Source organism: Corythoichthys intestinalis, chromosome 13 (genome assembly GCF_030265065.1).
Source record: "Corythoichthys intestinalis isolate RoL2023-P3 chromosome 13, ASM3026506v1, whole genome shotgun sequence".
NCBI lineage: Eukaryota > Metazoa > Chordata > Actinopteri > Syngnathiformes > Syngnathidae > Corythoichthys > Corythoichthys intestinalis.
In genome coordinates, this window is record NC_080407.1 from 54,352,584 (window position 1) to 54,368,362 (window position 15,779).

The window sequence follows — 15,779 nt, forward strand, 5'->3', positions numbered from 1 at the left end:
TCTTTGCCTTGAGGAACTTTGAGGTAGAGATTGAAGTATGCGATGGAGCACCATCCTGCTGCAGATTTTGTCCCTTTTTATGGTTAGGAATGTAAGAGACACTATTTATGTTGCCTTCCACCCTGCAGATCTCTCGCACCAAACTTCACTGTTTTGTGGCAAAATGTGTATTTTTCAGCTGAATCTTCCATTGAATTACACCATAGTCGCCGCAAATTATGCAGGAGACCTACTGGAGCCTGCATGGATCCGAGATTCACTCAGAAAACAGTGAAGTTTGGTGGTGGCAAAATCATGGTAAGGGGGTTACATCCATTATCGAGGTGTGCGAAGGCAACATAAATAGTCTGAAATATCAACAAATCTTTGCTGCCTCTTACATTCCTAAGCATAAAAAGGGACAAATTCTGCAGCAGGATGGTGCTCCATCACATACTTCAATCTCTATCTCAAAGGTCCTCAAGGCAAAGAAGATCAAGATCCTTCAGGACTGGCCAGCCCAGTCACCAGACATGAACAGGATGAAAGAGGAAGCATGGAAGACGAAACCCAAGAATGTTGATGAACTCTTGGAGGCATGCAAGACTGTTTTCTTTGATGTTCCTGATCACTTCATCAATAAATTGTATGAATCCTTGCCGACGCCCATGAAAGTCATACAAAATATTAAATTTGGATCTCACAGCACCACTACTTAATTTGCTTATGTTATGTAACATATTTTTGTATTTGAAGTGCATTTTTAGTTCAATTTTCACACCACTTTCTGTAGGCGACAAAACTTTTGTCTTGCCATAATTTGACCTTTATGTCTTCATTTAAGTGAAAAATCTTTTTTTCAGTGTAACATATATTTTTGTACATTGAACATCATTCGGGAGGGTCTTAGCTTTCATTTCTGAAACCAATTGAATAATTAAAAATCAGGTTATCAGTAGGGCTGTCAAACGATTAAAAATTTTAATCGAGTTAATCACAGCTTAAAAATTAATTAATCGGAATTAATCGCAATTCAAACCATTTATAAAATATGCCATATTTTTCTGTAAATTATTGTTGGAATGGAAAGATTAGACACAAGACGGATATATACATTCAACATACTGTGCATAAGTACTGTATTTGTTTATTATAACAAATCAACAAGATGGCATTAACATTATTAACATTCTGTTAAAGCGATGCATGGATAGAAAGACTTGTAGTTCTTAAAAGATAAATGTTAGTACAAGTTTTATATTACAAATTTTATATTAAAACCCCTCTTAATGTTTTCGTTTTAATAAAATTGGTAAATTTTTCAAACAAAAAATATACTAGTAGTAATTACACAATGCTCATGGTGCTGAAACCCATAAAATCAGTCGCACCCAAGCGCCAGCAGAGGGCGACAAAACAACAAAAAACACGTAACAAACGGACATGACACTGTGCTGTCATTTTAATCTGTTTGAGCGGGGCATATGCATTCAATGCGTCAAATGTTTCAACATGATTAATTTAAAAACTAATTACCGCCCGTTAACGTGATAATTTTGACAGCCCTAGTTATTAGCAATTCATTCATTCATTCATTTTCCATGCCGCTTATTCCTCCGTTTCTACGAAATGGATAAGCGACAAGACTTTTGTCAGGGTCTGTATATAAGAAAGTCAATTAAATGCAATGAAACTTTTCGGCCACCAGGGGGGGCCTGGCCCCCTAGCCCCCCCCCCCCCCCCCTTTAACTCCGCCTATGGTTGCCCCTCCCCGTCGAAGGGCTTGCCAGTCCAAATGGGTTGGACGTCTATAGCTGTCAATGACAGTAAAACTGGCTAAGCATGTTGACACTCAATTGGCCAAACAGTAGCCAAGGTAACCGGCAAGCAAAAAGTGCTCGAGCCACGCCTACTTGAAATCGAGTCTTTGGGGGCGTGGCCCTGCCTGCGCGGATTCCTATGTATGTATTAGGAATCATTCATGAGCAAGCATTCATATTCGCCTCATGCTGGGAGATTACATGAGGCGCGCGCACTGCTTGACTTTAGACGCTGCACGATACGTCAAGTTAGAAAGCGTGCGCGTGAGTTTCCAGGGTGAAACGACAAGTCAAGTGTACTCCAACACTCACGCATGTTGTTCTAAAATACAATATTTGAAAGAAAGTCTTTCAAATTAATGCCATTTTGTTGCAGACGCAATCATGAATGGCAATTCAAGCCAAAGCAAAAGCCAACGTCGCAAAGTTGCACTGTCGAGTCAAAAGTCGGAGAGCAGAGCTCCACTTGTTCCAAAGCAGGAAGGGGCGCCACTCTGTTTGGAAATTTGAGAGTGGCCGAAACTTGCGCCCCCGACGGGAAAAGTGAGTCGGACTTACCGCAGAGTCTGCCCGCTGAACGGCGACGCACAGGGCGAAGAGCAGTAGGGTCACCGCGAGCCGTGCCAGCCTCTCGGACATGATGTCGGTGCTCTCCGCTGACAAACGAAAAGCGCGCCTCTCTATTGGCCGCTCATCGCGAGTGGAAGACTAATTCAGGCGACGGCGGTGTGATAGACAGGACAGGACAGGACGGCCGCTGCTCTTCGAAGCTCCAAAGTGGTCCTGTTCCTGGCTGTGCTAAAGTGCGGCTGTGGCCCCCCTCTCTGCTTTGGCTCCAGAACCTGCCCCTCGCCTGCCGGATCTACTTTCCACTCGCAGCGCGCAATGATACCAGCCCCTCGCACCTTCGCTCCGCAAAGACACCAAGTGTACAATTACGCCTCGGTGTCGCCCCTCTTGTAAAACTTGCAATTTGACTGTATTTCCATCAGTGCGCAATATGTTTGTTGCTTCTTTTAGACGAGGGAAGTGAAAGCGACGCGAGTCAGATAGGGCGGAGGGATATCATGTAGCGCCTTCTTCCATGCGCACGCCTGAGGCTGTGCAAAACGGAGTCTGGAATAAAACCTTTATTTGTTTGATACGCCCCGACTTGTTGCATTCCTACCACATTATTGCACATCAAAAATTCGCACAAGACCAACACTTGACATCAAGTTGCCTCACTGTGCATATGACAGAATATAAATCAAACTGCAGACCACCTACAAGCCCCAAATATACAGCAACAATCTGATATTTTGCTTGAGTAGATCATACCGATGACGGATTTGGTTTCAAATACTTCATTGTTTAGGTTTTTCAACCTGTTATGATATGTCATGCCATGATTAACTCATATTGATCCCTATATAAGGCACATCGGAGTATAAGGCGCACCTTCAACGAATGCCCTTTTTAAAACCATTTTCATGTATAGGGCGCACTGCATTATAAGGCGCAGTTGTAGTAGCTAAACGGAATGTCATGCCATGATTAATATCGATCCCTATGGTATATAAGGCGCACCTTCATTAAATGGCCTATTTTAAATCTGTTATCATGAATAGGCACACTGCATTGTAAGACGCAGTAGTAGTAGTAGTAGTAGTAGTGGTTGGCCTTGCATTATGCATCCACAAGATGGAGCTGAGCTGAACGGAATGTCAAACCATGATTAACTAATATTGATCCCTGTATAAGGCACATCGGAGTATAAAGCGCACCTTCAATGAATGGCCTATTTTAAAATCATTTTCATGTATAGAGCGCACTGCATTATAAGGTGCAGTAGTAGTGCCATGATTAACTAATATTGATCCCTATATAAGGCACGTCGGAGTATAAGGCGTACCTTCAATGAATGGCCTATTTTAAATCAGTTTTCATGTATAGGGTGTACTGCATTATAAGGCTCAATAGTAGTAGTAGTAGTAGTGGTTGGCATTGCGTTATGCATCCACAAGACGAGGCTGAGCAAAACGGAATGTCATGCCGTGATTAACTAATATTGATCCATATATAAGGCTAATCGGATTATAAAGTGCACTGTCGACTTTTGAGAAAATTCAAGGCTTTCAGGTGCGCCTTATAGTGCGGAAAATACAGTAATGGTGAAGGCTGTATTTGTAGCCAATTTAGTCATTTTTATAGTAGGCTAATATAGCTAATATAGATACATATAGCATGAGTTGCCTTCATTATAAGGCTTTCATTTTTTTGCGGCTCCAGACATATTTGTTTTTTTTTTTTTTACTTTTTTTTCTTTTCCTCCAATTTGGCTCTTTTGAAATTTTGGTTTGCCGACCCCTGGGTTAGAACAATAGTTTGAGTGCTGTATTTTCCCAAGTTAATGTAAAAATTGTTCATTTTTAAAGCAGATCTGGTTCGTCTATCACCATCAATGGAAGCCAATCCAAAATCGGGCTCCGGCTCTCTCGCATGTCATGTGTAGGCCGACTTGGCCCCGCCCACCCCGGCTGACGGGGGCCGGGGGGGGGCTTTGCTGCGGAGTTGAAGCGCGACAGCCGGGAGAGCGCAGCGCAACAGCGACTTGGCCGCTCTGCAACTTTGGTGAGTAACTTGTACCCCTAAAAAGTTGGATTTTATCCGTAAAGCCCGCTCGCGAGTTTGGCGATTGCGTTTGCGTGCGCTCTTTTGAAAAACTTTGCGCCTGTTTGTGCGGCTGTTAGATGACAGGATCTTCGGAGGGAGGGAGCCGTCGATGAGCGCCTTGCAAGTGCCTTGCTGCTGAATTTTTGGGAGTCCGTGCTCAAGCTGCGGCTCGCCGGATCACCATGAAGTTCCTGTGGGTACTTTTTTGTGAAGGGGGTGGAGGGGGTTATTTTCAGTCCGATTTGCGCAAACTAACAGACATGCTTCTCCCTCACTGACAGGGTTTGCGTGTTGGCGGTGGTCGTAGCGCTGAGCCATTCAAGCCACGCAGTGAGTGCCGTTTGTTTACTAGCGCGCCTTGAATGTTTATTCGATTATGACGCAGATGCACCTAATAGCGAGGCGCTCAGCTGACATGTCCTACATGGACTCACTTCAAAAGATTTTTCATATTTTTTTGCCCCGACTTGCGCATTCTGTCATTAAAATATATTACAATTTTTCTGAATAATAATATTGAATTCTAGTCGTGGTGGAAAAGTAGTCCCTGTTTGAGTGGGCCCGCTCACATTGAATGAGCAAGTTGAACCCCGCCCCTTCAATCATATTAAAAGCCATCAAGCCACGCCCACTGGGTGATCCTCACTCTATTTCAGGTAGTGAGAACTTGTTCCAAAATCAGTTTTAATCCTCTCCGTCAAGTTTGTAATGCGTTTCACTCGTGTGAGAAATCCATTGAAATGAGTTGAAGCTTAACTCATTCACTGCCATTGACAGTGATAGATGTCAAATCCGTTAGAACTGGGATGCCTGGCATTCCAAGGGCATAGGTTTAGTCTTAACATTGTTGGGGACTATATAACAGCATAAGCTGCATTAGGGGTGTGACAATATATCAAAATGGTGATATATCATGATACTTTGTATCCCAAAAATTTATCGATATGCTCCTGCCAAGAATCGAGATCTCGTTTTAAAATGGTGTCAATATTTAAAAAAAAAAAAAAAAAAAGGGACCAACAAGTTGCTACCAAAATCTTCCACCATAATAGTGTCTCAGGTGCTCGTTCGTTCATTCGAAATAGGGCTGCAGCTATCGATTATTTTAGTAGTCGATTAATCGATGAACTATTTAGTTCGAATATTCGAGTAATCGGATAAGGAACATAAATTTTACCTGAGCTGAGCCTCACACGGTATATGGCGGAAAACACAGACAAGACTGAAAAAGCAGTTTCTGCTCTTGCACTCCTCTTTAAAAGAAACTACTGTATTTTAAGCCGAACCAACTGTTGCGTTTGATAGAACATGTCTACATGCTGCCATAGCAGATTCATGGCACATTAAGCCCCTGAACTATTTTTAATTTGTCCGTTTTACCCTGAAAACCCCCGTTTACAGACGTCGCGCAACCGCTTTTGTTTCAACCTAGCCATAAAACGAACGTAATTAATTATATTGATTATTCAAAATGTCTGTCGTTTTTAGCTAGAATCATTAATTGATGTCTCATATTTCATTTAAAAAAAAAAAAAAAAAAATGACTTTCAAAAATAATTTTTTTAAAACTTTTAAACAAATTATGGCACAATGGAAAAAATGGCGTCTGTAAAAAAGTCACGAATATCGACCTCATGACTAACGCTTAATTGTATTTTTTTTTTGTTAGTGTCGCATTTTCTCCGATATGTTAGATGATAAATAATCAAGCCAAACAAAAAAAAGTGAAAAAAAAAACGTTTAAAGGGTAAATACTACTTGATGTCTGCGATTTCTGCATCGCGACACTTGTTATATTACCATGTTTCACCCATACAATAAAAAAAAAAAAATCCAGCTATGGCCAATCACAGCTGTCTCTTGACACTGTGATACATGCTACATGGAGTTTTTGGATCGAAACAAGATAAGTACGCAATAATGTCTCGTTAAAGTCATGGCGTCTGTAATTCTGCTTTCGCATTTTGCTGTTTAAAAAACTTTTTTTTTTTTTTTTTTTTTTCAAAAATGCCCTCCTGTTCAAAATTTTTCTTCCCCCAGAAAATTGAGATTTTAAGCTTTCCAATGATGTATGCATATCGGACAATTTTGAAAGTTGGCTAACTTGGGGGGCTCAGAACGGAACTCCAAGTCACCTGAGTGTTTTCCGCCATATACACAGTATTGTATGTACATATATATATATATATATATATATATATATATATATATATATATATATATGTATATATACATATGTATATTAAGTATATATACAGTACTGTGCAAAAGTTCTAGGCAGGTGTCCTGCCTAAAACTTTTGCACAGTACTGTATATTAAAAAAAGAGGATCTATGTACAACAAAAGAACAATTGGCTAATTCAAATAGCAAAAGTATGCTAGCTTAAATGCTATAAAATGCTAACGCCTTTTTTACAATGCTCTCAACAAATGGCTCAGACACATACTCCTACAAAAAAATGGGTAATTATTCCTTTAAATTAAACTACGAATGCATTTTTAAAAAATGAGCTCAAACATAAACTTGGCTTATGTTGGTCTTAACAGGGAGCAGATGGACTCAGCCATGTGAAATGAGGTAGACTAGAAGGCCGTGTATCCACCCGAATCAATGAAAATAAATGCAAACACTTTCAAAACAAACCATTACAAAGCCACTTTAACTAAACAATCTAAATTCCCTATATAACTGAAGTCATTTATAATGCCAATAAGGTTGCTTAAAAGTTGGTGGGGATAATTTTAGCATCCTGAAAAGTTGCTAGTGTTATGTCCCTACCGTCCCTATGCAAACTTATGCCCTTGATTTTAGAATACCTAACCCCGAAGGTGCTCAATTCCCATTAGAAAATACTGAATTGAATGACAGAAAATAGAAGCAGAATGAATATTGTTTAAGAATAAGAAAAAAAAGCCAATTGGCTGCCTTTGACAATGATAGAGTTGCTTTAAAAATGAGCCGTTTTTACTTTGACCATAACGTAACTTTGGAATAAAACTAAAACTAAAACCCTTCTACTGTTCATACGGCTATAATCATAAGCCATAAATTAACATTGCCTGTCACTCACAGTGATAGATGTCCAATCTAGTTGGACTGGGTGAGTCCGACAGCCATCAAATGCAAGCATTGCATAGGGACGGTAGGGACATAACACTACCAACCTTTGAGGATGCTCAAATTGTCCCCATCAAACCTTTAAACAACCTTATATGCATTATATAATGAGTTCAGCTATACAGGTAATTTAGATTCCCTTCCCATATGTTGTAAAGACCGAATTGGTTCCGTACCATTATTAAGTGAATTAGCTTGATTATGTTCAAACTTAGATTTGAACCATTTTTCCAACCTCAAACGCACGTTTGATTGGCTGATGACTTGACCCCCCCCTTGACACACACACGCTCACACTCATACAACCTCGTCAGAAATACATGTCGACAACATACCGCCTCCTCTGCCCCCTTCGAAGAGGAGAGAGAGAGTAGAAGATTTTTTTTTTCGGCCAGCAGCAGCCTCTGTAAGTAAGTTAAAAAGACGCCAATGTTATGGAGGTGGGAAACATGCCACAAATTTTGCTACTGAAAATCCAACCTTCATCAGACTTAGCATAGCATTAAACTGTGTGAACTTGCTAATCTGCAAAACTCGAGTAGGAAGCTGCTTAAAGAGAGGTGTCCTTCTGTATGTTTCTGTTAACGTTAATTAAAAACTGTGAGAAATATAGTGAACTCTGCTGGAAACTATACTAGAAAAACGTGATCAAGAAGCACATTAGAGAGAGACGGGTGCTGCATAACACAACACAACATACACACAATGTTGAGACCAAACCTACGCCCTTTCTTAAAGTGCATGTGACACGAAAAAGCATGTTTATTTCATAATACACGCAGTATTTTATACTCCTGAATGATATGGACCGCTTGGATGTGTGTGGAAGCGATCGCTATATTTATTTAGTTTTTTTAATCCCGCGCCATGAAAATGAGTGACTTCCGGCTTTGGTCTTGCATTGAGGAGGAGGGCGCTGTGACGTGTACGGTAGAAGGCGTCCTCTTCACTATACAGCGTACTGTTGTGTATGAGGACGAAGGATTCAGCTGATTTTGCGGATTAATACGTTTATTTTTCGCATCACGCCAGCCAAACGGCTGCAGAAAAATCATTCTGTATGAGGGAGAGGCGTATGCGCCTTTTTGGAGTTTCAAAAGGTTCCCATTCACCGTGGATATTTACTGTGGGACCATTGGATTTACGAGGAAGTGAGTAAACATCTTCTTTAGTATTATGTCAAATATTAATACAGCTATTACAAAGTAAACACTACAAACTTTCTTTAAATAAAGGACTACTTACGTTTGATCATTGATAGGCTTGTAAAAAGCTCTCCTCATGCACATTAGCAGCACGTTAGCTGCACAACAACTGCAGCCGCCCTCCTCCGGGGAACGAACTGAAAATTGCTCTGCGCCGGGCGGTTTGCCGATCCGCAAAGACAATCGACAACCCAGTCGTCATGTCAAATAATCCAGGCGAGTTATGTGTGATTTTCCGCTTCGAAGACTTTGAAACATCACTCGGTTTGGGTTAGCATGTCGGCTAGCTGTCACGCCTTTTGGTTTGTTTACATTCTCCGAAGCCGGAGAAGGGAAATGACATATGTCCGATTTATGTGTCATAAAATATCGTTTGGGAGGTGCGACAGTAAAGGTGAAGTCGACAGTTTTGACCATTATGGAGGAATTTTGCCATGTCGTCCTGAATAAATGCATTTTTATTATTTCATATTCCATTTAGCACAAGACTGTTATTTGTCATGACCATGCCATTTATTTAGCAATTGGGGAAAATACTTGGATAAAAAGAATATCTTGTAAAAATATTGAAGTAAAGAGACAGAAACAATGACATTTTGCAGCTCTCTTCGTCGCGTTTTCCTCGTTGTGAATAGTTCCCCCTCGACGGGCTGACTGGTCCTTCTCAAGCCATTTATATAGCTATTGGGGAAAAATACTTGGATAAAAAGAATATCCTGTAAAAATATTGAAGTAAAGAGACAGAAACAATGACATTTTGCAGCTCTCTTCGTCGCGTTTTCCTCGTTCTGAATAATTCCCCCTCAATGGGCTGAATAATAAACCGATGAGCCCAGTCTACCGCTGACGTCATCCACCTGTTGGGGACGCTAAAGCCCTATAATGGTAGGCGTGGCTAACCGGCAGATTAAAAGACTAATTTCTCGTCATCAGCGCTTTGCTAAATTGTTGTATATAGTCGAATCGTCGCAAAATATGATTCTAATTCACATAACAATGCCATTTAAGACTTTTTTTTTTTCTCATGTCGTATGCTCTTTAAAATGATCCTGATTTTAGAAGCTAACCTATAATACTATGTAGAAATGCAAATATAACCTCCAAGGGAAGACAAGAGAAAGCACGTATTACTGAAATCCAAACGTTTGCACACAGTCCCTACCCAATTGTATTTTCTGAGCTTGGCGAGACTTGTCTGGCTGTCCCCTGCAGGTGCGATAGACCGGAACATTCCATCAAGCGATGATGCCGATCACTTGAAAATACAAGCTCTATAGTTTGCCGAGCGCCTCGTTCCCGATGCCTCCGGACGTTTTCTGGCAATTGCTAGCCAGTTGATTTGTGGCTTGTTGGCCGGCGGACTCCCTCTGCTTCCTCCTTGACTATCTTCCAGTCCAAATGAGCATCCCACCTTGGCATTCTGCGAAGGCTTTACCTCCAAAACAAAAGTCACGAACTTATCACTTATTTATAGAATGTAGTCATCTTGTAAGGACTGGAAGTACTAACAATAAAAAGAGTAAAAAGTGGTTTATTGCTGAGTGGAAACAGGGCCTCTGAGCTACACGTGGTGACAAAAACGACGCGTGTGGTACGCACATAAAATGATGAAAGATCTACGGAAATCCCCTCATGAAATAGCTCAAAATTAAACATACAGCAGATTTAGCTGCTTGACGTCTACACCAGTACCATAGACTTCATGATATATTGACATAACACGGGGCGCACGGCCGATCCGTAGGGGGTCTATCTTCAAAAACTTCAAGTTCAAATATTTTCAAAACCAAAGCCAAAATCCACCTAAAACAAAAACAGGCACCTCGCTTCCGCATATAAGAGTCTCCATGAGCAGCTACACCCCCCCCCCCCCCAAAAAAGGGAAAAAAATATATATAATATCCCAAGTAAGTATAACAAAATTTAAAATGCCTATAAATTTCTCAAATTTTACACTAGATACACAAAAATCACCAAATGCAGAGATAGTCACCTATATTTTCAGGAACAATAGCAATATTTAACATATCATATAAGTTTTTAGCCAAAATAGCAATTAAATTTTTTTTCAACAGCTAATTAATCACTCAATTTTCGCATCAGAAACTTAATACTATGCAATCACAACTTATTATAGAATAGAATAGACTTTTATTGTCATTATACAGTTGTACAGTTTGTTATATACTGTAGTTGTAGCGAATGAGGCTAGCGGCCGCCTGATGTAAACAGCCTTTCTGGTGAAAAGTCATGTGAATAAATGCTTAAATCCCCGAATTCCTCAAAGATACTGACGTAAAACAGTCTCAATTCTTGGTTAAAAGTAAAGAAAATGTGCAGTTAACGTTTATTTTACATAAATATGTCAAAGTACAATGCTACTCTGTTAGTGAATGAGGCTAGTGGCTGCCTGGCGTAAACAGAGCTTTTCTGGTGAAAATTCTGGTGAATAAATGCTTAAATCCCAGAATTCTTCATAGATATAGACGTAAAACAGTCTCAATTCTTGGTTAAAAGCAAATAAACCGTGCAGTTAGAGTTTATTTTACGTAAATATGGCGAAGTATAATGCTACTATGTTAGCGAATGAGGCTAGCGGCCGCCTGATGTAAACAGAGCTTTTCTGGTGAAAATTCTTGTGGATAAATGCTTAAATCCCCAAATTCTTCATATAAACATAAAACAGTCTCAATTCTTGGTTAAAAGCAAATAAACCCTGCAGTTAGCGTTTTTTTTTTTACGTAAATATGGCGAAGTACAATGCTACTCTGTTAGCGAATGAGGCTAGTGGCCGCCTGATGTAAACAGAGCTTTTCTGGCGAAAATTCTTGTGAATAAATGCTTAAAAATCCCCGAATTCTTCATAGATATGGACGTAAAACTGTCTCGATTCTTGGTAAAAAGCAAAAAAATCGTGCAGTTAGCGTTTATTCTACGTAAATATGTCAAAGTACAACGCTACTCTGTTAGCGAATGACATAAACAGAGCTTTTCTGGCGAAAATTCTTGTAAATAAATGCTTAAATCCCCGAATTCTTCATAGATATGGACGTAAAACAGTCTCGATTCTTGGTTAAAAGCAAAGAAAAACGTGCAGTTAGCGTTTATTCTACGTAAATATGTCAAAGTACAATGCTACTCTGTTAGCGAATGACATAAACAGAGCTTTTCTGGCGAAAATTCTTGTAATTAAATGCTTAAATCCCCAAATTCTTCATCGATATAGACGTAAAACAGTCTCGATTCTTGGTTAAAAGCAAAGAAAAACGTGCAGTTAGCGTTTATTCTACGTAAATATGTCAAAGTACAATGCTACTCTGTTAGCGAATGACATAAACAGAGCTTTTCTGGCGAAAATTCTTGTAAATAAATGCTTAAATCCCCAAATTCTTCATCGATATAGACGTAAAACAGTCTTGATTCTTGGTGAAAAGCAACAAAAGCGTTCAGTTAGCGTTTATTTTAGGTAAATATGGCGAACTATGATGCAATGCGTCGTACGAAAAATATAATAATTACCTTGAATCCTCAAACAAATCACTCCTGAGACAATCCTTCCTGTTTGTATGCGGTACAGCTTTCGTACTTCTTCTTCTGTCTTCGAATGACTATCACTAAATGGAGCTCAGCCCCCTCTGATAAGGCGTCGCGCAAAGAATGACGTAGTGTCAGGTCAATAGAGTTTTGAAGTCTATGCTAGGACCTCTACTTTCAAAATTAATTGGTTCTGGAAGTAGGTTCGTAACTTAAAAATTCTGTAATTAGAGACACGTTTTCCATGTAAATAAATGAATGAAGAGGACGCTTTGATACACACATACACATACAGTAGAGGTCCTTCTTAGCCAGTTGGATGCCACGAATGCTCGACAATAGCCTTCAATGGCAGAGCAGCTATTAGTATATTATGTTCCACCAGCCATACTGTATTTTATTACATTTTGTATCCTGAGGCAATATTGTCCCGTCGAGGCTTGTCGCAACCTGAAAATTCTGTATGTAGAGACATTCGTAAGTAGAGGTACTACTGTATTAGTTTGTCTTCCGCTGACACTTGCAATCCCATCACTTTCAAATGATCTTTGCAATCTGTTAACATGCATAATTTCACTCCTGCTATTTAGCGTTGTTTTTGCTGCGTCCGATAAGGATGGCGGACCGCGTGAGCCATCCATCTCGACAATGTTGCTTTTGCGTGACATCGGATCATGCTGACGAACGCCAAAAAAAACTGTTGAGTTCTCTTAGGCTTATCAAAAACAAAACAAAACCAAGTAGCATCTGGCACGTTTCACAAAAAAAGTACAAAAGTAATCTAATTATTTTATTGATTACTTTTTTATCAAAGTAACTAAGTTACTTTAAAAGCACAACCCATCCCAAAGATGCTACATTGGTATGAAAAAGTATCCGAACCTTTTGGAATTTCTCACATTCCTGAATAAAATCACCATCAAATGTGATCTGATCTTTTTCAAAATCACACCGATGAAAAAACAGTGTCTGCTTTAACTAAAACCACCCAAACATTTATAGATGTTCATATTTTAATCAGGATAGTATGCAAACAATGACAGAAGAGGGAAAAATAAGTGAACCATCACATTTAATATTTTGTGGCAGCAATAACTTCAACCAGACGCTTCCTGTAGCTGCAGATCAGTCTGGCACATCGATCAGGACTAATCTTGGCCCATTCTTCTCGACAAAACTGCTGTAGTTCAGTCAGATTCCTGGTATGTCTGGCATGAATCACTGTCTTTAGGTCATGCCACAGCATCTCAAGTGGTTTCAAGTCTGGACTTGGCCACTCCAGAACATCTATATTGTTCTTCTGAAACTATTCTGAAGTTAACTTACTTCTATGTTTTGGATCATTGTCTTGTTGCAGCATCCATCCTTTTATTAGCTTCAACTGTCTGATAGACAGCCTCAGGTTTTCCTGCAAGACTTTTGAATTCATTCTTCCATTAATGATTGCAAGTTGTCCAGGCCCTGAGGTAGCAAAACAGCCCCAAATCATAATGCTCCTTCCACCATGCTTCACGGTGGAGATGAGGTGTTGATGTTGGTGAGCTGTTCCATTTTTTCTCCACACATGACATTGTGTGTCACTCCTAAACAATTCAACTTTGCAAGTTGTCCAGGCTCTGAGGAAGCAAAACAGCCCCAAATCATGATGCTCCCTCCACCATGCTTCACGGTGGGGATGAGGTGTTTATGTTGGTGAGCTGTTCCATTTTTCCTCCACACTTGACGTTGTGTGTTACCCCAAACAATTCAACTTTGGTTTCATCAGTCCACAAAATATTTTGCCAAAACTTCTGTGGAGTGTCCAAGTGCCTTTTTGCGAACATTAAACGTGGAACAACTTATTTTTATTTAGACAGCAGTGGCTTCCTCTGTGGAGGCCTCCCATGAACACCATTCATTGTTTTACATAAAGTTGATGTGTGCTAAGAGGTATTGGACTGTGCCAGTGATTTCTGTAGGTCTTTAGCAGACACTGTAGGGTTCTTTTTTACCTCTCTGAGTATTCTGCGCTGAACTGTTGGCGTCATCTTTGGTGGACGGCCACTCCTTGGGAGAGAAACAAGAGTGCCAAACTCTATTTGTACAATGTCGATTGATGACATGCAGACTTTTAGAGACGGTTTTGTATCCTTTCCCAGCTTTATACAAATCAACAATCCTTGACAGCTGTTTTGACCGAGGCATAATGCATATCAGACCATGTTTCTCATCAAGACATTTCTTAACAGGTGTGTGTTTTATAGTGTGCAGGGAAGCTTTAAACAACTCATCAGTGATTGGGCACACACCTGACTTTAAATGTTTGGCAAAAAATGGTTTCATTTGCTTTTTAAGTCTCCTTAGGCAGAGGGTTCACTGACTTATTTTCCCCCTTCTGTCATTATTTGCATGATATTGTCATTAAAATATGAAAACCTATAAATGTTTGGGTGGTTTTAGTTGAAGCAGACACTGTTTTTACATCTGTGTGATTTTGACAAAGATCAGATCACTTTTGATGGGGATTTCATGCAAAAATGTGAGAAATTCCGAAAGGTTCAGATACCTTTTCATACTACTGTATGTACATTTCAAACTGCAAAGTATTTTTTTAACGGTGAATTTTATATTGAGTCACTGCAGATCAATATAGGAAATATGTCTGGCGACGCCCATGCCTCCGTCCCTTTTTGACCATTTTTCAAGAGAGCGAGCACACGCTGTCAGTTTGTCCCTCAATTGGTCGCGGTTGGCTCAAGGGGCCAGGAGGTCACGCCGGCACAAAAGCGGCCGTGGTCGCCGCTTAACATTCCGTCGCCCGCTCTCCAGATTTGTTTATCGTCTTTTTTGTTTTCAAGGCCTAAAAGTGGCAACGCTATCTGCGGGCCCTCGGGGTGTTTGTGAAGGCGAGGCCGCGTCACCAGGGGAAGCCCGGGCACAGATGCTGTTTTAGCTTGTCGGACATGCCCGTTTCGAACCGCGCGCTCCCTCGGGGCGAAGACGACATCTCCTTTTGTCTTTCGTGGCACCTTTCACCTACAACCCCTAGCAAAAAGTATGGCATCACCAGTCTAGGACGAGCACTCACTCAGACATTTTATCATTTAGAACAAACTCAGATAAAAAGCTTGAAAAAATAACGAATTAGTTCAAAAGTGCAACTCTTTAGCATTCAGAAAACCTCAAAGGAATGAATAAAAAACATTGTGGTGGTCAGTAAATGTTACTCTTATAGAGCAAGAGCAGGGAAATATAGTATATGGAATCACTCCATTCTGAGGAAAAATATAAGGAATCATGAGAAACAAAGAAAGAAATAACAATCAAAATGGAACTTTTGTTTGGTGCTGTTCCAGTGAGATTTACAAAGATGATGGGCTGCATGTCAGGCAAGTTTACATCGAAGTTTTAGACAGCTTTTGTATTTTTGGAATTTTGATGTTTTCTTCAGTTAGTCATCTTTGTAAATCTCACTGGAACGGCACCAA

At 40.1% G+C, this 15,779-nt stretch overlaps 2 protein-coding genes across 4 annotated transcripts in view; one reads left to right on the plus strand and one right to left on the minus strand.

The window, feature by feature from the left end:
- col4a5 (collagen, type IV, alpha 5 (Alport syndrome)) overlaps nt 1–2,705 on the minus strand; it is a 47,009-nt gene extending 44,304 nt beyond the window's left edge. The window contains exon 1 of the mRNA XM_057854339.1: nt 2,358–2,705. Within this exon, the coding sequence (XP_057710322.1) occupies nt 2,358–2,438 (81 nt within the window). The 5' untranslated portion in view covers nt 2,439–2,705. The remainder of the gene's footprint in view (nt 1–2,357) is intronic.
- Nucleotides 2,706–4,269: 1,564 nt separating this feature from the next.
- The window catches only part of col4a6 (collagen, type IV, alpha 6), a 79,818-nt gene continuing 68,308 nt past the window's right edge, over nt 4,270–15,779 (plus strand). For all 3 annotated transcript variants that reach the window (XM_057854335.1, XM_057854337.1, XM_057854338.1), the window contains exons 1-3: nt 4,270–4,412; nt 4,532–4,647; nt 4,736–4,784. In XM_057854335.1, coding sequence (XP_057710318.1) covers nt 4,637–4,647; nt 4,736–4,784 — 60 coding nt within the window. In that variant the 5' untranslated portion in view covers nt 4,270–4,412; nt 4,532–4,636. The remainder of the gene's footprint in view (nt 4,413–4,531; nt 4,648–4,735; nt 4,785–15,779) is intronic.